At 23.1% G+C, this 22,932-nt stretch overlaps 7 protein-coding genes across 7 annotated transcripts; 3 read left to right on the forward strand and 4 right to left on the reverse strand. All coding sequences in view use genetic code 6, as the record gives it.

The window, feature by feature from the left end:
- Nucleotides 1-2,206: 2,206 nt before the first annotated feature.
- TTHERM_001068139 (hypothetical protein) lies at nucleotides 2,207-2,875 on the reverse strand (the record flags this gene model as incomplete). Its single annotated transcript, XM_012799235.1, has 4 exons — nucleotides 2,207-2,227; nucleotides 2,328-2,363; nucleotides 2,414-2,703; nucleotides 2,779-2,875. 4 exons carry the CDS (start codon nucleotides 2,873-2,875, stop codon nucleotides 2,207-2,209), a joined length of 444 nt encoding a protein of 147 aa, XP_012654689.1.
- A 1,775-nt stretch (nucleotides 2,876-4,650) lies between these two features.
- Nucleotides 4,651-7,053, forward strand: TTHERM_01068140 (glycosyl hydrolase family 20 beta-N-acetylhexosaminidase family protein; the record flags this gene model as incomplete). The annotated part of the gene is made up of 2 exons (XM_001030574.1): nucleotides 4,651-5,564; nucleotides 6,273-7,053. 2 exons carry the CDS (start codon nucleotides 4,651-4,653, stop codon nucleotides 7,051-7,053), a joined length of 1,695 nt encoding a protein of 564 aa, XP_001030574.1.
- A 1,628-nt stretch (nucleotides 7,054-8,681) lies between these two features.
- On the reverse strand, nucleotides 8,682-13,611 carry TTHERM_01068150 (zinc carboxypeptidase family protein; the record flags this gene model as incomplete). The annotated part of the gene is made up of 10 exons (XM_001030575.2): nucleotides 12,803-13,611; nucleotides 12,063-12,603; nucleotides 11,879-12,012; nucleotides 11,390-11,604; nucleotides 11,184-11,337; nucleotides 10,554-11,109; nucleotides 10,402-10,496; nucleotides 10,025-10,340; nucleotides 8,937-9,959; nucleotides 8,682-8,855 (listed from the first exon to the last, which is right to left on the reverse strand). Exons 1-10 carry the CDS (start codon nucleotides 13,564-13,566, stop codon nucleotides 8,682-8,684), a joined length of 3,972 nt encoding a protein of 1,323 aa, XP_001030575.1. The 5' UTR covers nucleotides 13,567-13,611.
- Nucleotides 13,612-14,844: 1,233 nt separating this feature from the next.
- On the forward strand, nucleotides 14,845-15,024 carry TTHERM_001068151 (hypothetical protein; the record flags this gene model as incomplete). Its single annotated transcript, XM_012799236.1, has 1 exon — nucleotides 14,845-15,024. One exon carries the CDS (start codon nucleotides 14,845-14,847, stop codon nucleotides 15,022-15,024), a length of 180 nt encoding a protein of 59 aa, XP_012654690.1.
- Nucleotides 15,025-17,516: 2,492 nt separating this feature from the next.
- Nucleotides 17,517-19,063, reverse strand: TTHERM_01068170 (alpha/beta fold hydrolase; the record flags this gene model as incomplete). Its single annotated transcript, XM_001030577.2, has 4 exons — nucleotides 17,517-18,526; nucleotides 18,619-18,801; nucleotides 18,911-18,988; nucleotides 19,054-19,063. The coding sequence occupies 4 exons, from the start codon at nucleotides 19,061-19,063 to the stop codon at nucleotides 17,517-17,519; spliced, it is 1,281 nt and encodes a 426-aa protein (XP_001030577.2).
- A 970-nt stretch (nucleotides 19,064-20,033) lies between these two features.
- On the forward strand, nucleotides 20,034-20,752 carry TTHERM_01068180 (60S ribosomal protein L37; the record flags this gene model as incomplete). The annotated part of the gene is made up of 4 exons (XM_001030578.3): nucleotides 20,034-20,060; nucleotides 20,140-20,298; nucleotides 20,389-20,524; nucleotides 20,607-20,752. The coding sequence occupies 4 exons, from the start codon at nucleotides 20,034-20,036 to the stop codon at nucleotides 20,750-20,752; spliced, it is 468 nt and encodes a 155-aa protein (XP_001030578.2).
- Nucleotides 20,753-22,286: 1,534 nt separating this feature from the next.
- On the reverse strand, nucleotides 22,287-22,874 carry TTHERM_01068190 (immobilization antigen; the record flags this gene model as incomplete). The annotated part of the gene is made up of 1 exon (XM_001030579.1): nucleotides 22,287-22,874. One exon carries the CDS (start codon nucleotides 22,872-22,874, stop codon nucleotides 22,287-22,289), a length of 588 nt encoding a protein of 195 aa, XP_001030579.1.
- Between the last annotated feature and the right edge of the window lie 58 nt (nucleotides 22,875-22,932).

The raw sequence follows: 22,932 nt of genomic DNA on the forward strand, positions 1-22,932 counted from the left end.
TTTTTTTGATTGCATTTAATGCTAATAATTCCATTTAATTATTAAAAATTCTCAGTAGGTCTTTATCTTATATTAAAAACACCTAAATTTTTTTCCTTATATTTGCAATTAACCTGATTAATTAATGAATAGTAATCTGGGAATAGTAATTTTTAGTAGCAATCTTCTTCTTCAATAAATAAATTGAATTAGATAATAGAATTAAAAATTTCAAAATCCACTTCTTCGTTAAATAAATTGTTCTTAACTGATTTATCTATCAATATTAATTAATGAAAAATCAATAACCTCTTTCTATCAGCATAATTATTTATTTGATTTTATATAGCTTTTTCAAAATATGGCTAATTATTCGAAGAAATATTATAAAATTAACAAATTTATTAAGCAAACAACAATAAGCAATTTTAACTATAATTAGCTAACATAACTCTCTCATGATCTATTTTGTTAAGAACTTCATTTATTTAATCTATTCTAAATTTTTAAATTATAAAAAAAATGAATATTTTTATAATTAAATAATATTATAAAACCCCTAATAATCTAGAATCTTACAATCAAAACTTATTGAAAAATGGGAATAAATAATGAAATAAGGGGGTAAATAGTAGATTTTCTTTTAAAAATAATTAAAATTCGATTTAAAATATTTGTAAACTTTGGAAAAAATGCATACAATTTTTAACAATTCTAGTAGTCTTTCTTGATTAAGAAAATAAGAACTTCTATGCTTTATGGAGGGATTAAGAACAGATAGGTAAAATTAGGAGGTGGATTATTTCCTTCTCTCTTTATGAAAGTTTCATATTTAGAGCACTGGTTTCTGATAACTTGAAATTCCTATTTCTAAAGCAAATATACTAAAAATCTTATCAAAATAACTTGCTTTTTAACATAATATGAGTATTTAGAAGGATTTAACTTAATATCACTAGCAATAATATCTAAAGTTTCTAAAATTTCTTTATATTAATTTCTTTTAAGATAGAAATAAGAGAGACAGTCAAGTACCTGTCCTATTTTTTCTATTTTCTCATATTCTAAAAAAAAATTGAGGATATTTTTTAAAAGTAGCTCTATCATATCTGGCTTATAGTCTTTAAGCAGAAGTAAATTAATCACAATAAATAAATCATCATTCAGTTTTTTTGTAAGAAAAAATTCATTTACTTACTGAATTTTATCAGTATTAATATTGAGTAACCAAATTATAAATAGATTTATGTCATAATTCATTAAATATAAGCCATGTCTCTTTAAATCAAAAACGAAATTTTGATACAGTTATATTTTTTCATTTTCAGGTTCTTTGTCAATAAATTTTTTAGTCTAAATATATTTTAAATCTTCAATTAATATACAAAAATATGATCCATTAATAGCTGGAAAATGCTAGAGAATTTCTATTCCAAAAAATCTCTCAAAGAATGTCACAACTTATTTTTAAGAAACTCCAAATTTTTAAAAATCATCATTGTCAATAAATTAATTAATAATATCATTGTAACCTTATTAAAAGCTAACATCTGTGTATATTTACTTGAAAATATCAAGTATCGTACAAATTTCATAAAATAGAATGTGCTCTCTATCAAAAATATTGATAAATTTATTTTTGGTTTTCAATTTGAAAATATATTTATCTTGCTATTACTTTAATGCAAATATTTTTCTTAGTTTAACTATATACTTAGTATCTTTAAAGATAAATCCTATAGTTGAAAAATCAAATGAGTTATAGTAAACACCTAATTCGTCAAAAAGCAAACAAATGTCAATAAGTTATAATAATATACTTCTATAGTTATTAACTTCTAAGTAAAAGTATTTGTTTTATAAAATTTATTCTAAACTTAAATCAAAAGATTCTTCAAAAATGAGCTGATATTTATCGTTAAATTAAATTGTACTGCAAAAAACATCTTTTATTAGCTGTGTTGAGTTTAATTTATTGCTTGATATGATCGAATTCTAGAAATCTCTCTCATCAGAAATTTGATAAACATTAAAATAAATTAAATTCTCAACAGAAAAACACCTGGTGTAAATTATAATATCACCTTCAAGCTTAATTTAACAAAATTTGAATTTATAATTATAGTTTCTAAATTTAGAAAACTTGCTTTAAACAATTTCCTAGTAATACTATAAAAAATCTTGGATGATTAAGTTATACTCATAAGATCCCTAATTAAATCTATGATCAGCAAAACTTTATTGGAGCCTTTTTATCAAATAAGAATCGGTTTATGATATTTAATTGATGACCTATTTTTTAATGAAATATTGAAAGTAAAAACTAAAGATAAAAATATAATTTTTACTTCTACTGATTCCCTTATTTAACTATCAGGAATAATCTATTATATATAAAAAATATTCAGCCCAATCATTAATTAAAAGAATTTACTAAGCAAGGAATGTAAATTTAAGGGTTTAAAGCAGTTTTCAAACACTAATTTAAGTTGCCTTATTTAGATTTTTGTTTCTGTGTTAGCTTATTTTAAGACTAATAATTTATTTCCTAAATAGATAAATCTGCATCATTATCAAGCACAGATAAGTAACTGGATGATCTAGAATTATGATTTAAACTTTATATATTCTAGTTTATATGTATAAGGCTTTAAATCTTTGAATTAAAAACTATTTTCTCCACGATTTAGCTTTCACTGGAACTGGAGTTGTTTACATTTTAATCTTTTTTAAAGTAAAATTTATAGAAAAAATTAGTATTATAATTTAAACTTAATTATTTTTATCTAAATTCTTTACTTGAATTCTACTTTTTCCCTTCATCAAGTGGCTTTTTGCTTTCACTAAAGTCTGGTAAAGCTTTTAAATTTTTATCTTTAAAACAAATATTACCCATTTCAAAGTTTAATTTTATCTTTTTTAATTTCTCTTAAAAATTCTGATTATTTGGATACAATCTAAATAATATTCAATCAGAGTATTAAAATTAATTAAATAAAGGGTTTACTTATTGGTTGTACAAAAAAAAAATATAATTTTTAATATTTATTTGAAATCATAATAAAAAATTAACTAAATTATTTTATAAAAAACGAAATGTAAAAAAATAAATTTTATTTTTATTAAAAATAGCTTTAAATCGATAAAGAAAGATATATATTTATTTACATATATCGTTCATAAATAATTCTAATGTTTTTATTTTAAATTTAATTTCTTATTTAAAAGAGTAAAACTTAAAATAAAGCAAATAATGTTATTATAAATGAATAAGAAACGTGATTTTAATGTTAAATATTTTAGTCTAAAAGATATTGTTTAATAAAATACTTTATTAATTTTAATATTTTAATTTGATTTTAGAAGATTTATTATTTTTTTAGTTAATTAAAAATGAAAGAAGATATTTTTTTTTTTTTGAAAATTAAAAACAGGATATTAAGTGTAAATAAAAAGAAATAATTAGATAAATGACTGTAACTAGTTATATAAAAATCTATGTTTAAACTAAAATATGAGTGATTAATTATCTTTATTGGTGGATTAATTTTAAAATAAATTATTAATTAATTATTACTTCTTCAAAGTTCAGCCATTTTGAGTAACTAGAAATATCTTTCACCATAAAATTTCTGAGAGTTACATTTGCAAATACATAGAGGTGTGATCAGTGATTCTGTAACAGAATATGTTTTAATATTAAAGTTATGATATAAATAAAAATGTTATTATTTTCTAATAGAATAAATACTGTAGTTGCTTATTATATTGAAATTGAATAATATATCTAGCTTTTTTTATTAGAAATTTGTATAATAAATAATTCTTAAAAATAAACCTTAAAAAATTAGATTACAAATCAAAGAGTGTCACAATATATACAAGTAAAAAATAATAAATATTTAATTTTTTAAATTTTTAATAAATATCAGCTATGCATCATATATTTACATTTTCAATTTATCATTAAGTATTAATTAATTGCTCACTAAAGTTAATTTTACAGCTTTTATCAGAATCAATTATGAAATAAATATTTATAAAATTTATTTGTCATATTAATTAACAAAGATTTGATATAAATACTATATTTAAAAGTATTTAAAGTTTAAGCGAATAAATATGAGATCATTCTATTTATTTATTTTTTTTCCATAAAAAAAGAATTTATTTTATGAATTAGAATTCGTTTAATAATTAAACAATTTTTTTTGAAACTATTTAAGATTAGATTTAGGTAAATTTAGATATTCGAAATGATTTGTAAAGTTGTTTATTTGAATGGATTTAATTAATCAAATTAATTTCATCTATTTAATGGAATGTATTGTTAATTTTTTGTAAGTAAGTATCAAAATTTTACTGCTCGTAAAAAGAAGATGAAAGTCCATATTATTCATCACTAATGGAATTAAATAAATGATGATTTAATAATTTCTTTGAAAGTCAAAACATAAAATCAAGGATTTTTGCTTGTTACTTTGTTAATTTGATTCATCCATCTATTTTCACAATTAATCCATAAAAAACATTAATTAATTTTTAGTATAAGATAGCTACTTCAATGTTAATTAATATAAATACTAGTTTTGAAGTTGATTGTTCATTAATTAATAATTAATCAAAAATTAAATATAATTCAAAGAAGTATCTATCTATCTAACTATAGAGATGCAAAAGTCAATTATTATTGCTGCTATTTTGCTCGTCGGCTTAGCCAGCGCTTTGCGTATAGTACCTGTTCCTCAAAATCTTTAAAAGGGAAACTTCACCTTTGAAGTAGCCTCCATTGATTCCGTTGAATTCTAGTTCAAAACCTCTGGTAGATTAAATGAACTCTCATCTGTCCAATAGAGAATCTTAGAATCTCAAAATGAATAAAATCTCAGAAAATTCAAAAGCATCGCTCATGAAAAATTAGACGAAAGACTCTCTAAATTGAAAGTTGCCTAAGCTAAGAATGGTTTAAAGGGTGCTAACTTAGTTGTCAAGGTATTCTTGAATAACACTGACACTTAGTACACCAGCTACGATAACTTCAAAATTGATGAAGCCTACGAAATCTCAATCAATCAAAATTTGACCAATATTGAATTCAAGTGTCATGGATACGTTTCTTTCTTGAGAGCCATCGAAACTTTCATCTAAATTTTGATCCAATCTCATCAAAAAACTCACTTCGCTTTCGATTTCTTGCCTTTGAGCATTAATGATGCCCCTGCTTTTGGACATAGAGGTGTTATGATTGATACTTCAAGACACTTCCTTAGTTTAGAAGCAATTAAATAAACAATTCGTGGTCTTTCAATCTCAAAATTCAACGTTCTTCACTTGCACTTGACTGATTCTGAAAGTTTCCCCTTCGAATTGTTTTCATATCCTGAAATCACTGCCTTTGGTGCCTACAGTCCTGAAGAAATTTACACTCAAGAAGAACTTAGAGAACTCGATGCTTATTCTCAAACCTATGGTGTCATTCTCATTCCTGAAATTGACTCTCCTGCCCATACTCGTTCCTGGTCTAACCCTCCCAATCTCTAAGATATTGATGCCTGCAGAGACTATCCTAAAGAATAATGGGGATTGTAAAAATAAGTTTATGAATAAATATTTTTTAAAAAATAAATAAGCTTACTGTTAAAATTTTATAAAACAGTGAAGTTTTTGCTATTTTATTTGGTTTTTATTAACAACTTCAAGTATCCTAAAAAAATTAAATCGCGTCAAAAGTGTCATAATTAATAGTTCTCGGAAAAGCTAAATGATCAATTATACTTAATGAATGAAACATTTACACTATTAAATAGAAACATCTAATTAAATTAAGCTTTACTACTATTTCATGAATATCTTGAATGACTAAATATAGAAAAGTCTTCATTAATCAAGCTATCAATTAGCTAGAATTCATAAAAAACACAAACCTAAAATTCTTTTATTAATCATTTACCAAATAAAATTCATAAGGACATTTATTTTTTAATTTCTAAAAAATGCATTTATCATCAAAAAACAGGCTAACTACGATGAACAAATAAATAAATAAAATAACACTTTTGATTTCTCAATTAGTTTTTTTGTTAGTTAGTTATTTAGTTAGTATCTAGCTAGCTATTTAGTTAGCTAAATAAATAAATAATTAATTAAATGACTAACACAATACAATAACTATCCACTTTTACATTTTGAAAGCAATTCTAATTTTTCTATTTTTAAAATTAGATTTATCCAAAATTCTTAAAAATACAAATTTAATATTGAAAATAAATTAATTTTAATATTTTTAAAATTAGATTCTGTAATGAACCTCCTTGTGGTCAATTAGACGTTACTTTAGAAAAAGCCCGTACAGTTGCAGCTGATATCATGGTTGAAACTGCTAGAATTTTCTCCAGTGAATTCTTGCACTTGGGTGGTGATGAACCTAACAAGCACTGCTGGGAAACTAAGGCTTCCATTGCTGAATACATGAAAGCTAACAATATCTCTAACTACAATGAACTCTAAACCTTCTACAGAGATTTCCAAAAAGAAGTAATTGAATAAAATAACTTAAACAAGAAGAGAATCTTCTGGCTCGCAAGCAACAATGTTGATGTCTAAACTGACGATTAAGCCATCATGTAATTCTGGGGTGATCTTGATGAATACTCTTACATGCTTAAGGTTAACAATCCCGTTATTCTCTCTACCTACACTTACCTTTATCTCGACTGTGGTTTGGGAAATACCTTTGGTGATAACTCTTGGTGTGATCCTTACAAGACTTGGAAGAGAATCTACTCTTTCGATGTTACTGCAGGTAATTTGATTAGCAGAGAAAGAAATCTTGGATCTGAAGCTGCTATTTGGACTGAAACCTCTACAACTGATGATTTTGTTCAAAAGCTCTTCCCTCGTGTCATTGCTCTCAGTCTTAACCTTTGGAACCCTGAAGCTAAGCTTGCTGATATTGAATTAGTTAAGCATTTAGTTGCTATCAAGGACTCAATCAGACTAGCTGGTATCCCTACCGGTGCTGTCTCCAGTCAATACTGTGAACTCAATGTTGAACACTGCTTCTTTGAAAATTGAATAACAAATTCTAAAATAAAATAAATTTTTATAGTAGATATATAGATTAATAAATTTTATGTATATCATTCATTTTTCATTTATGAAATCTAAAATAAATTCAAATACAACCTAATTCATTCATTTATTCATTTTTTTCTTACATAATCATTAATTTAGACATTTTTCTTTATAAAATTAGAAATGAGAATTTCATAAATAATGCTTTTATTAGTTTAATTATAATTAATTTAGTATTTTCTTAAAATATTCTTCTCAAATTAATTGATTTCTTAACAAAATACCCTTTTAATTATTTGTAATCCAATTATTAACTTAGAATACAAAAAACAAATAAATAAGTTCACAAATAATAACTTTGTAATTTAAGTTTATTTTATCAAAATTTGATAATTCTTTTTTCCCAATTAATTAAATAAATAAACAAATAGAATAATATTCAAAAAATACGGTGTTATTAATCTCTCAAGCATGTTTGCTTCAAGTTAATCTAATTTATCAAATTTTTTTATTAGTTTAATTATATTAATTACAAAAAGAATACATACTGTAAGTAAAAATAAATGATGCAAAACGTAATTTTGTGATTATTCTTACACAAAACAAATTTCTTCAATATATAATAATAAAATTAAAATTTGGATAAGATATTTTAAATTAAATTCAATTATTCGGTGAAGTTTATCAAAATTTTATTTCTCCACTAATAATTGAGCAATAGTTTACTGTAAAACATAAAATATCTATTTAGTCAATAAAAAATTGTATCTTCAATATAATAAAATAGTCAAATTAAAAAAAATTCCTTTAAAAAAATAAGCTTTTCTTAAAAAGATATTAAAATAAATTTAATAAATTATTTTTTTATTAATTTATTGTCATGAATCTAAGCTAAATTAATAGAATATTTTAAATTTGATCACAAACCAAAGTTCAATAAACTATATTTTTTTATACTATGCAATTTTTTACATAAATATAATCTTAAAAATTAAACAAAGAAATAATTTTTGTTAATAATAAATTATGATATAATATGTATTTATTATTAAATGATAGTTAATCATCAAAACTAAAAAAAATTTATTAGTAATAAATTTCATAAAATAAACAATACAATTATAATTAAATAAAAAATTTAAAACAGTCTGTTATTTAATATTCTTATATTTCAATCATTTAAACTAAATTTATTTATAATTCAGAAAGATTAAATTAAAAAATCTTTTAAATTAATTTAAATTATATTAGTCAAAAATTATGAAAGCATATTTACTTTCTATTTTTAAAATTGAAGCTTCATAAATAAATTAGAGAAAGAATCTTAAAAAATATTTAGATTGAATTTAGAAAAGATAAACTATAGATTCAACATAAAATAAAGACTTGATGTTATAAATATATATATATTTATTTATTTATAGTTTTATAAGATAGTAAGTAATTGAATGGATTTGTTATTATTATAATAAACTAAATTTATTACCATAAATTAAAATTAAGAAAATTGATATTTAGATGGATGGATGGATGAATGGATGGATGGATATTTTAATTGTTATACATTTTTTATTTATTTATTTAATTATATTTTAATTAATTAATTGGTTAATTATTTTTTGATACTCTCACTTTTAATTAATATTTTGAATATTATTTTATATTGTTATATTGTTGTTAAGGGAACCATCTCTATAGGGTATTTAGCCATACACTTTAGCTTAGTAGCTTTAATACAGTTTATTGTTTCCTAATAGGGGTATTCTTTAAAAATTTTTATCTTATTAGGGCCTGTCTTCTTCCTATAAATAAATTCGAATAAAAGATTAAATTTGGTTAAACAATTAAATAAATAATAAATGAATTAAAGAATAAAAATTTACTCTTTTTTTTAAATTAAAATGCTTCTTCATAGCATAAAAAGCAGATGGACAATTTCCTTTAGGTTTGAATCCTTCTTACTTCGATTTTCTAAAGTATTACTCTTAAACTGGATCTACAATTGAATTAGGAGTGTTAATTAAGATTTGATTTATATTTTTTAACTCTAATTCTTCTTGTTAAATTAGCTGTTTTTCTACTCCTTTAAATCTTGTAAATGTTGAAGAAAGTTGTTATTCTGCTTGCTTTTAAAGTTTATTTGTTGCACTATTTTTATTTATTTCACCCTAATAATTGCTAAAAGTACCTCTTTCCTTTATTTCTTCAAAAAAGTCCTCTCTTGATTATGAAAATGGAGGCTAGATTTGTTGAGATACTTATTCAAGCTTTTGCTTCTTTTCTTGCTCGTACTCACTTACACTTTTCATCATGAGCAACCAAGTTTTGCTAGCATTTTATTTACCATTAATAGGAGGTTTCTATGCATTTTTGTTAACTGTTTACTAAAAATTAATTACATTTAATTGTTCTTTTGCTTAAACATTCTATTATGGAAGTAAATTCTTTTTGCTGTTTTGATTGTTGCTTTTAATATCATTTTTATTGTTCTTTTTCTGTCCAACAGTTGAAGGTCTGTTGGAGTTATATTCTTTTAATTTTAACTCATTTGCTTATTCTTCCTCTATTTTCTCAACATTAGAGTTCTTCTTTGTTAAGTAAGCAGTTAGTGGTCTCATATGTATTGTTTTTGAGACATAAATTCCCTTCTTCTCTGGAACTTTTTATTCTCTATTTTCTGTAGAAGTACTGTTATTCCTTATTTTTTAATTAGAATCTGACAAATTATTCTTATTAGGATCTTTTGATGTACTTAACAAAGATCTTCCTTTCCTAGAATTTCTTTTTCCCTAATTGCTTGTGGTTGTTTAATTAGATGATTTTTTATTGTTTACATTTTTGAAAATAGACTTAAACATTTCTCTATTAACACTGATATTTTTTTGTAGCATTTTAATATGATTTTTCTTTTATTATTAAATAAAATATTCATTATATTTTATAAAAATCTAAAAAGTAGGTATTTATGTACATCATAATCTTCATCTGAAGATTCAGAGTCTGAACCTCCTTCTGAATAATTATCTGACTCATCTTATCTGGCAGGTTTCGAGTCTTATTCAATATTATCTAAATTAAATAGATTCGAAAATGGGAGTCCTTTGAGTTATTCGTTATTGAATGCATTTTATTCTTCTTATTTTTTATTTCTTTTCTTCTTCTTATCAATTTTCTTTTCTTTCTTTTTCATCTTTCTTATATTTTCCTTAATTTCTTCCTTTTAATCTTCAGCAACTTTATCATCAACTAAAAATTCATGGTGTTGCTGTTGAAGTTGTAGTTTTTTCCTTTAAATTTAATTGTAATAAATTAAATGTTTTTATTTCTAAGATTAAAAATGCTCTGTACATAATATTATTCTCATCGTCACTGTGAATAACACCCATTTAATTTTAATTTAATGCTTCATTTGACCTTTACTACTATTGTCTCTTTCTTTCAACCTAAATAATAAAGTAAAATTAATATTTAGTAAAAAAAGTTATAAAAAAAATTGATACCATAGATTCATAATCAATAATCGAAGTAATATATTTTTATAATGATTTGCCAATAACGACACCCATTTCAAGCAAGAATTCACTATTAAAAAATTTTGAAAATCCGTTTCTGTAAAAGCTTCCATTCGAAGCCTCGATTGTATAACTTAGTTAGATATCAAATTAACTAAATAATATAGCACGACCAGTGTTTTTCTTGCCAGGAGATATCTTAAAAATGCTTGAATAATATCTGAACATGTCAGTTTGCTCTCCCATCAACTTAGGAAAAATACGACACTTGTAATAATTTAAATCATATATAGGAAATTCAGGTCCATATACAAATACATTCTTCTTAACTGAATGTCCATGTAAATCAATAAAGATATTAAAATTCTTTCCATAAGTTCTCTTCAATTCAAGCGTTAAATCTTTCATACTCACAATAGTTGGATATAAAATCTTATCTGAAGAGTGAAATACTCTATTTAAATCCCTCCCAGCAAATCCCGTTCTGTAATTCCCAGCAATAACACCATCTGGATTTAGCATTGGAATAATTTTAAAAATCGTGCTATTAATTTAAACAAAAGTTAACAAATTTACTAAAAATGAAATTATTTCAAATAAAAATTTTAGAAAATTTACTTTTTTCTAATTTTTTTTGCTTCTTCTGAATCTCCAAACAAAAACTAAAGGAAACCATGCATCAACCAAGAGCCATTAGACTCACCAGGATGAATTCTGGCAGAAATAAGAGCTACTTTTCTGTCTTTATAAGGAATAGTCATATCAACATTATCTAAGAAATAAATTATATACATTATACATTTAATTAGATAATAATTAATTACCTGTCACTGTTAAAAGAGGTACATCTATCCCACTCATTGTTTGACACAGCTTTTCTTCAGTGATAAAATCCTTGTTCTAGCTATGATGCTACTTCATAGTTTCTTTAAGGAATTTAATTAGCTTAGTGAAGGTGTAAGGAACACAAAAGGCAAACCACACAGTATCATTTTCATATAAAAATTCATATTCAAAGGATAGTTGGTAAGGTTATTTTCTATTTTAAATTATAATGAGAAAATTTAAATTATTTTACAAGCATGAATATTTTTAAACTAAAATTGATTTTTTGAAACCTCTTTTATTAATAATTAATTTTCTAAAAAATGTTCATAAACATTTTATATTATATTCTTATTCATGCTGGTTTTATTAATCTGATTGCCAAATAAAAGCATTTGTCATTTTGATTTTGATTTTTAACAATATTTGATTATTCCTTTGTAAGTAAACTAATTAACTAAATAATAAATATCAAATAAACAAACTACCCGTTATCGTCTTCATCATACAAAAAATTGTATCTGTAATTTTATTTAGTGTAGCTGACGTTGTTTCCTTCTTAGGTCCAATCTTTTTTTAAATGCTTCAAAGCAACTTCTGATAGAATATAAGGTTTCATTCCCTTTATAGGACAATATTAAAATTTATTCAATTTAATTTTGAAAAATTTACTCTTGTGTAAAGAGATTTCTTTTTATAGAAGTTGCAGATATTAAATTTAACTTTTTATCCTTTAGAAGCTCCCTATACTTTGAAGTAATACCATTAAAAATGCCCTTTTGTGTTAGAATCAACTCTCATGAAAAGATCATATTCATCTGTGTTTTCAATTTTTACTGCAATATCCAAATTTCCACTTTCAAAAATAGAATCAAATTTTAAAATATCTTTTCTCTATGTGTAAAGTGGGTTGTTTCCTTGAAATGGAGGTTTCACAGGTTCTCTAAATTTTTTAGTAAACATATCGAAAAATGGAGCTAAGTGAGGATAATCATTGGTGAACAAATGATCATAACGAAAGGTGTAAGAATCGTTTCCAGAATACTATTGATGCAATTAAAGAGAAGTGTATGGTCTAAAACCTATGTAACAAAGCTTGTATTAATTGTAATACATTGAAGTACTAGCCCCTAATTCTCTTATTATTTTATCGATAGTTGAATTCTTAAAATTGAGGGGAATAGGTCCATTAAAGTGTATTTTTGGTACCCACCTATTTATTTTTTTTATTGATTAAATATTTAAATTTTTTATAGATTATTTTATAAAAGAAAAGTAAGTAAGTTAGTTAGTTAGTTAGTTTGTTAATTCCTGCAGGTTTAAAAAGTCAATTAATGGATTTGTTTTTATAGTATCAAAATGTATTGATTTGAGCTCATTCTAAATATTAATAAAAGAAATAAAAAATGTACCCAAAAAGCATATCAGGTTCAAGTGAATAAGGCTTGTCGATAATAGGCTAAGGAGGTAAATCTTCTAAATAATGACGCTTTGGTTCTTATTCTTCTTTATGGTGGTAATAGTCATAATATTAGTTTATGAAGTTTTTATTATTTGAACCCTAATTTCTCTAATTTTCAGTATCATCTTCAGATGAAAATCCTCCACTAACATCACTGCTGAAGGTATCATCGTTATTTTTGAAGTGATTTGCATTACTACTAGTAATACTTTATCTATTGCTATTCCCAATGTTAACATTTAACTTATTATTGTTGCTACTTTAATTGTACTATACTTTTTCTGTGTTATTTAGCAAACTTGTATTTGCAACATTTTAGTTTTGGTTTGCCTATCCGTTGTAAAAAGTAGAGCTCTTAACTTTCACTCCATTTTTAACTATAAAATTTTATTTTTTTACTTGGATATTTTACTAATTCTATGAAGCCTAACTGATTATTGCTTATGATTACTGGATGTTATTAACCTGAACTTTTAAAACGTTTGAAGGCTAGCTAACTGATTGCGTTTATCGAACAGAATAATTAATAGGATTCATAAAATTTCCAATCCCATATGATTGAAAAGAAGCAGATTCATACTTATTTTCAAAACCCTAAAAGTTAGCTGCTTTATTTTAACTATTATAATCACTTGGGTTATTCTATTAGTTTTGCTGAGAATTAAAAATTAAATTAGAAGCGCTCACAGTTCTCTAAGTATCATATTTTTTCATTTAATCTATTTGTATGAAATTCCTTAAATTGATTGAAAGATTGAAAAGAAATTAATTTTTAATAATTAAAAAATTAATTAATAAGTATGAAATGATTAAACATAACTAATTAAATAATCAATTAATTAATTTTTGGATGGTTTAGCTTTTTGAAATATTATTTATCAGTTTTGATGCTTTCTTCGACAATAATCTTTATCATTTAATATTAATTATTTTTAAAAACAATTTGATTTGTTAATAAATATATATTAATTTATATAAATATATATCTTTTTTGCTAGTGCTTTCACCAAGTTTGATATTAAAGACTAATCAATAAATTACTCTAAATATCTATCTATAAAGAACATTCAAAACTGCCATTTAAAATTTTACATATTTCTTTAAATCAAAATTTCATATTCAGTAAAAAACAATTATAAATATTTATTTAAATTTTTAACTTTTTTAAAGTTTTATAAAGAAAAAAATATTTTAAATTTTTGTTGATGTAAAATAATTTTTAATTCATAAATCATTTTAATTACAAATATCATCAATTAGAATAAGTTTATTTTCTACAAAATGTATTTTAAATTAAAAACTCATTGAGTAATTTCTTTTCAAATTCAAATCGATCAATTGATAATCTTTTTTTAAAAAATTATTATCTATCTATCTACATCACTTTAAATGCATAATAATAATAAATATTTAATTAAATAGATAAAATCATTTGTAATAAATAATAAATTTTAAAAGAATAGATTTAAATATTTTGAAATATTTTTATTGTTAAAATTTTAAATATTGCTACAACTGTGAAAGGTAGGAAATAAATATGTCGATCGATATTTATTTGATGCTGCATGATTGAAAGGCTAAATAGAAATTAGAATGAATGTGTGTTTGTTTGTTTGAATAAAAAATATCATTAGAAATTAGATGCAAAAAAAGGAGAGAGTAGAGAAGGAGGAATGCAGCAGTATGGCGGAAGAGAGAAATGAAAGAAAAGATAAGTAAAATGAATGAAAATTTTAGATATGCTTGATAATAGCTTGGTAGGTATTGATAAAAAGAAAAACTAAAATTAATTGCAGAGAGAAAGGTGACAAAGAAAGAAAAAATAAAATAAAGCGAGAAAAAGAAAAAGAAGTTCAATCAAAGGTACAAAGAAAGTATTAAAAAATATATAAAGCAAAAATTAATTAAAAAAAAAAAGAGATAAAAATATCAATCAAAAATGGTAAATTATTAATTATTTTGACTTAAATATAAAAATCGATTATATTACAAATGGCAAACAAACCCTTACTAAACTAACAATTTGCATTATAAAATAATAGACTAGAGGTACTCCTGCTTTTGGTAAGAGACACCAAAAGACTCACACTTTGTGCAGAAGATGCGGTAAGGCCACTTATCACAAGCAAAAACTCAGATGTGCTGCTTGCGGTTATCCTGATGCCAAGATGAGAAGATGTAATTAATTTTTGCAAATTATAAGAAAATTTAAATCGATGAATATATATTTATTTAACCTGCTTTTTTGTTAATTTTAGACGACGGTTGGGGTCAAAAGGTTAGAGATAGAAAGGGTCAAGGTACTGGTAGAATGAGATATATGAAGACTATTGCCAGAAGAGCTAAAAATGGTTTCAGATCTGGTACTTAAGCTGCCCCCAAGGTCAAGGCCGCCTCCAACTGATTTTGAAGGAAATCGTTATATCAATAAATTAGGTGTATAATAAAATAGCAAGCATTATAGGGAAAATTGCATAAATACTAATAATCATACAATAAATATCTTCAATATTCACCAAAATTAGAACGGAATATTCAATACTACGACTGACTAATCAATAAATCAATCCACATATTTATATACTTATAGCTAAGGAAAATTCGCATGCATTTATTAATGCTCTAAAGCTATATATGCAATTTAACTTTGCACTCTGTCTATATTATCCGCTTGATAATTCAATATATTGTGTATTTAAATTTAACTTTTTTGCACCAATCCTCTCGTATATATCAATCAATTAATCAAATCATTCGATACATCCATCAAACCAAATATACTATTTAAATCGCCATATTCACACCATTAAATCAATTTGTGTTTTGCAATTAACTCATTCATAAACCATATACTACTTTTTCAACTTTCTCTCAATCACCCAAATTACACTCCGATTAAACGCACTCTTTTTCTTTGTTTATTTTCGTGTCTTTGGTTGATCAATCCTAACTAATACTCTATTATAATTTGGTTTAATCACCTATTTTAACTATCTTTTTGTTAAATTTGATAACTTGAATTCTAAGACTAAATTTTATTAAATTCAAAGCTTATTTTTATATCCAACCAAAATAAAAAGATATTGTTTGATAAACCCTTTTATAGCCCAATCAATAACCCAAATTGATTTTTATTTTCAGCTAAAATATTTTTTCAACCAAATCTCTCAAATAAACAAACAAAAAAACAAAAAAAACAAATAAATTAATTCATAAATAAATAAATGAATAGATAATCATTTTCCTTGCAGTTAAAAAAACAAAACAAAACAAACACAAAAATTACTTTCTAAAATTTTAATTTATTTCTTGAAGCATAATTTATTAATTTATTTATTCGTTAACAAAATGAGCAAAAAGAGTAAATCTTTAAAGATGAAATACATTTTATATAAAAAACAAAAGTAAAAATAAAGCATATTGCAATAAATTTTTAATTTTAATTAAAAAAATATTTTTATTTTTTTATTGATTTTTTATGAAATTCTACTTCCTTCTTTTTTATGATTGGTTAATTAGTTTTTATTTCAAATCTTATCAACTAAATTAAAATTTAATATGTCTACAAAGATTTTGAAATTCATACTTTTTGGTTAAAAATAATTTATTTTTTAACTTCAAATTAATAATTTAAAGAAATATAAAATAAAATTACATTTTAAGTTACTTTAACAAATTATTAAAACAGTTAAAATTCAGTAAAAAATTAAACAACTGCATTATAAATTACTAATATTTAACTTTATTTATTCATTAAAAATATTAAAAGAACTTCATCAATAAATTAAACTTTAAATTTGTTTGTTTTCTCAATTTAATATTTAAAAAACTCTAAATAAATTTATCATATTAATAATTAAATAAATAAATAAATTTTTAGACATTTATTGAGCAATTAAAAAAAATTAGTTATCAATAACAATATTTTATTTGTTTGTGTTAAATATTCAGTAGTTGTTTATCAAATCATGCTATTTTAATTTTTTCAAATATTTAATATTGCATTTTTCCAATAATAAATAATAAATTATACATAATTTTAGTAAAATATATTAATTAAATTGATTTTTTATTTAAAATTTGAGCAGAAGACTTAATCTATTTAAATTTTCTTAAAATAAAGCTTTTTTAGCCTCAAGTAATTTATAATTTGATATCTAATTAAAAAATTAGATTATAATACAGACAGTTTAATAGTTATTTAAAAACCATACTATTAATAATTTGAAAGTTTAATTTCAGATAATAAAATAATTCATTTGTAAATTTATAAAAATTTAAAAGAAAAATAGGGAATTTTAGTCAATACTTACTGTAAATACAAAAAATAAATTATTGATAAAGGAGTTTTTATAGAATGAAGATACATTTAGAATTTATTTTAGGCAATCTATATTAATTATTATATTATATCAGATATGTTTAAAGTAGCATTATTGATTAGTGATAATTTTTTTTGATTTAAATTAATTTTGATGATGAATAAGAACATAATGTTTGCAATACAGAGTGAAAATAAATAGCTTAATTAATTATTAATTTATATTTAAGTGTTTAATTAGTAGCTTTAATTTTATTATATATTGTGTTATGATAGTAGTTATTAATAAGTATTATAGAATCAGTTTTATATATTAGTAAGTGTAATTAGATCGATAATTCAATCAATCAATAGATTATATTTTTGAGTCTTCATTTTTTTGTAGTATTTTTATAATTTTCTCAGAGAGCTCTTCTGGGTTATCAACGTTCATGTGATGACCTGAAGATGATATTAAATCTATTTTAAATAAGTCACTATTTTTTTTCATAAGTCTTTAGGCTCCTTCTTAATTCATCCAGTCGTGTTATCCATACATAAAGTGCACAGGAATGTTCATGTCAGTTTCGAATATTTCTTCTACTGGATAATGAGCAATGACTCTTGGATAGAAAAATAAAGAGTAAACAAACCTGCTTGTGCTTTCGGGAAGTTTAAGAACTTGGTCATAAAACTATTACCAGAGCTTCAATTCTTTCTATGATTTTGTTTTTAAACGAGTAGTAATCATATGCTTCATTATATATTGTTTGGGTAGAAAACAATTTTTATATAGCCATTCATACGTAATTTGATATTTCCATACTGTTTTTCTAAACCAATTGACCAGTTTTTCTTTAAAATTCATATTTGGATATCTGTTATTTAAATAATCTTGATTTTCCTACTAACTGATTTTACTCACTCCAGCTGGACTCATTAAAATGAGTTTTTTAACTTAATCTTAGTTTTACTTTGCAAAAAAACTTGATATATAACCACCAAAAGAGTGGCCAGCTAAATAGAAAGGTTTATATTATAGTCCTACTTAGATAACCCACTATTAAATACTCAGTACAAAAAAGTCAATTATTTCCTGCGCAGTTTTTAAGTGATCCACATTCGGACGTGATGAAAGATTCAATCCAATGATATCAATGCAATAAACTTTAAACTACTTGCTCAACTTTTTAAACATTTTTTAGAATAAAATACTTCCACCGCCATATCCATGAATTAAAACTAAAGGCTCTTTGTTTTTAAAGCGGTCTTTTCCCTTGTCAATAGATATATAAGTGTGAATCCAATCATCATCTACTCCATTTAAATTAATCTTTATGTTTTTGATTTCAACGTCTCTTCCAACTTCTAAGTCTACAATTCCAAAAATAATTAATGAAACAAACAAACAAATTAATAAATAAATAAATTAATATATTTTGGATGTAATTCTGTTTGTAAATTACTGTGAAGCTCTAAAATTTTTTCCTCAACTTCTTAGGCAACTTTGTACTATTTAGGGAGAAAATTCTCCTTCTTGTGAGTCCATGTGGAGGATTCGCTAAAACTGCTTTCAAAAGAAAAAGATGAATCTTAAAGATGAATATCTTCTTACATAGCAGCGGTGCAGAAAAAAAAAGAGTATTTTACTTAGTATTAATTTAATAATCAACTAAATTTCTTTTTTTAATTTATGTTTATAATCAAAACTAAAAAACTAATCAAAGACTCTACTGCATAAGATAATTAAATATTTACCTTCTTTTTCTTTATTATAATTTTTGTGATCGTATGTATACGTATGTATGTATTTATTCAATTTGTCTTTTACTATTCCTTTATTAATATATGAACAAATTCTCAATTCCTGCTAAAATAATATCAATTTTATAATAAAAAACTAGCTATCATTTAATCTCTTTTGCAATCATAATGAATGAATTTGCTTTTGACCTTTAAATTTGATTATAAACTCCAGTTTTATCCTCATCTATTATAATATTTATCAAAATCTGATCATACATGTTTTAATTGCAACTCTATCATAATCACAATTGTTCATTTTTTCTCTATGCTAACAAAAGTTTCATTTAAAACAGCTACAATAGAATTTCACAAAATTTTATATTTCTACTTTTATTTAAATTTTCTTTTCACTCTCAATTAAGTTAAGTAATAAAAAGCAAGATTCACTGACTGACCAAACAAGATATATTTTGAAAAATCCAAAGTTTTATTTTCAATCAAATCAATTCAAATAAATTTTAAAGATTTTGATAATTTCACAAATCAAATTTTTTATTTAAATTTGTAAAAAATTTCAGTTTATTTTTCAGAAATAGAAATTTTTGGATTTCTGAATAAAAAATAAAATTAATTTATCTTATTTTTTTATTATTTATTGACTCTGATGATGTGATTTATCATTATTAGCCAATAAATCTTTCTTTAACTGTTTGAATCAATTTTTTAGAGGGAAGAATAAAATTTAGAAAATAATAAAAATAAATATTTTTCATTGAAAAATAGAAAAATAATTTTAGAATATCATAAATCTTCATTGATTAATTTTGTAATGAAATAACAGTTAAATTTTAATTGATTTAGATTACGAAAATGAATTAACAAATGAATAGAAAAAAGTAGAAGTAGAAATTTAAAGAATTTAATTGTTAATAAAAATTGGGTTAATTTTTTAACATTTATTTATTTATTTAGGTAGAAAGTATTTTGTAAATAAAAAAATTAAGTAATATTAAAACATATTGAGAAATAAAAAGCATCTATCTATTATTTATCGATTGAAGGGAATTTAATTAATATGCAACAATAAAATATTTAATCAAATTAATTTTTTAACAATGTTAATGCTATATTGGACATGCTAGGATATCAGTTTGGAGAATAAGTGATTTTATGATAGAATTAAGATAATATTTGCAAATATTTATAGGCAAATAAATGAAGAAACTAAAATTAAGTTTAAGATAGGCGATAAAGCAAAAGAAGAAGAGAAACTAACTAAAGACAGACTTGACTTTGCTTTGAAAAAGAAAAACAAAGTCTTTGTGAAATTATCAAAAAAAGATATAAAGAAATTATATTCAAAACAAAAAAGAAGAGATAAAAATAATCAAGTAAAAATGGTAATTATCAAATATTCATTGTTTCTAAATCAAATTTAGCTTTATTTACAAAGTCATTGAATATTTATTTAAATATTCTCATTTTTATAGACTAGAGGTACTCCCGCTTTCGGTAAGAGACACCAAAAGACTCACACTTTGTGCAGAAGATGTGGTAAGGCCACTTATCACAAGCAAAAACTTAGATGTGCTGCTTGCGGTTATCCCGATGCCAAGATGAGAAGATGTAATTAATAAATGCCTAATTCCTTTTAAATTGTTATTTGCACCTTTTATCAAGTATGTTAATGAATTTTTTTTTATTTTAGACGACGGTTGGGGTCAAAAGGTTAGAGATAGAAAGGGTCAAGGTACTGGTAGAATGAGATACATGAAGACCATCGCCAGAAGAGCTAAAAATGGTTTCAGATCTGGTACTTAAGCTGCACCCAAGGTCAAGGCCGCTACCAACTGAATTTGATTAATGAAAATTAGGAAAGGAATTTGATTTATTTAAATAGTTAGCCATTAGAATTCTATATATAATTATAATCAATGGATGAAAAACAATTACTACTAAAATAATTTAATGATATAATTGATATAAGCGAATGTATTCTACCATATACTATATGTCACATTGCAACTAATTCAATATAAAAACTATTTAAATCCTCACCATTAACAAACAAATTTTCTTTATATATATATATATACCTTGCATTTTATTTTAATTCATTTTATTTTTAAATCAAACAACAAATGTTTTATCTGCTTGCCTGCTTGTCAATTTACTAAATGCTAATAAGTAAATAAATAGTTTTACCAATCTATTTATTTTACAAGCACCTAAAAACCAGTATTTATTTGATATCCTAAGAAGGAGATAAACTTATATCCTTTAAATATATTTTATATTATTATTGTAATTTTTTATTCTAATTCTTCTCTTTATTTATTTTCAAATCAATTTAAATAAATTGCATTTTAAAACATTTTTTCAAACATAAATTGAAAAAAATCAGCTTTGAAATTCTATCTATTATTGTAAATTTAGTAAACGAAGTATAAAAAAACTAAAATATTACCAGGATTACTATTAAAATTAATAAAATATATAAAAAATAGTTAAAACATCAATAAATTAGATAGATTTCTATTTTATTACTAACTAAGCTTCTTTAAAAATACTTTATTTTCAAAAATTAAAAAATCAAATAAATAATTTAACTATTTACCATAAGATTATTCAAAAATTTATATACCTAAATTTTAGTTAATTAATCTTTTAAACTTACAAATAAAGTATTATTATATCATCAAAATAATTTTTTTGTTAAAAATCTATATCTCTGATTTTGGTTGGATTTATTATTGAAGAATTAAAATATATTATGATTATCAAAAAAAAATAATGAAAAGAGATAATTAAGCATCAAATTAAACATACTTATTTCAGAAAAATAAATAAATAAAGAAATAAAATAAAATAATGTTTTATTCATTTTAATTTTAAGAATAGTTTGATTCTTAGATTTATTAAGCTAAATAAATATCATATGAATAAGTTATTTATTTTAGTATTTTTAATCAATTTGATATGTTTGTTTTAAACTAAGTTAGAAATAAATAAACAAACAAACAAACAAACATAAACTAACAAATAAAAAAGAAAATTAAATTTTTTTTAAAAAGATTTTATAAAGTTAGAAGGAAGAATTAATATTTATTGCTCAATATAATTGTTAATATATTATTTAAAATTTAACTTCTCAGTTAAAGAATAATTGATCTTAATAAAAGATATGATTTATTTTATTTAAATTTTAACTTCTACTTTTAATGTTTTTATTCACTTATTATCACAAAAGCAAATATTATTTAAACAATAATTATGTAGGTATATTGATAAGTAAAAAAATACCATGATAAAATAAATTAGACAACTACTTCCTTCTTGATGAGCATATTAAGCTTATTAAACTTACAAATCTATATGAGACCTATTTTCAAAAAAGAATCAAAATCATTATTAACTATTAGAATGCTTTTAAAATAGACGAATCTAATTATTTTGTACACCCAGTTTAATCAGCTGTTCCTATTGGTGATGTAAAATTAGCTGGGCAAGGAGTACATCCACTAGGACCAGCTTATGTTGTCTAAGGGGATCCATAAAATCCTATATTGCACTAACATGCTTAACTCAAGGAAGACAATGCTGTTCCATTTGGATCAAAACATATACAACTAGATATTGAACCTGGTTAACTTAGGGGATTTAGAGTTGTTGAACCAGCTGGACATTAAAGACAACCTGGTAAAGCAGTGGCAGTACCTGGAGTTGTTACATAGTAGCCAATTTAACAATAGCTACAAGCTGAAAATTAAGTAACACTTGGACCTGTGTTGCTTACACCTTGTAGTGAATAAGTGTTGCTCTGACATTATTAGCAATTACTATCATTTGGGCCATAATAACCTGGATTACAATAACAGGTGCTGCCTACTTTAGATGCGTTAGTTCCACACTAAGCATTTGCCTAATGAAATAAAATGACTACGAATAAAATCGTTAAGAATCTATTACCGATCATTTTTACTTGGAAAAATAAATTTTTTGTTTGTTATTTAATTTGTTAAATTTCTTTACTT

Source organism: Tetrahymena thermophila, assembly GCF_000189635.1.
Source record: "Tetrahymena thermophila SB210 genomic scaffold scf_8254489, whole genome shotgun sequence".
Classification (NCBI taxonomy): domain Eukaryota; phylum Ciliophora; class Oligohymenophorea; order Hymenostomatida; family Tetrahymenidae; genus Tetrahymena; species Tetrahymena thermophila.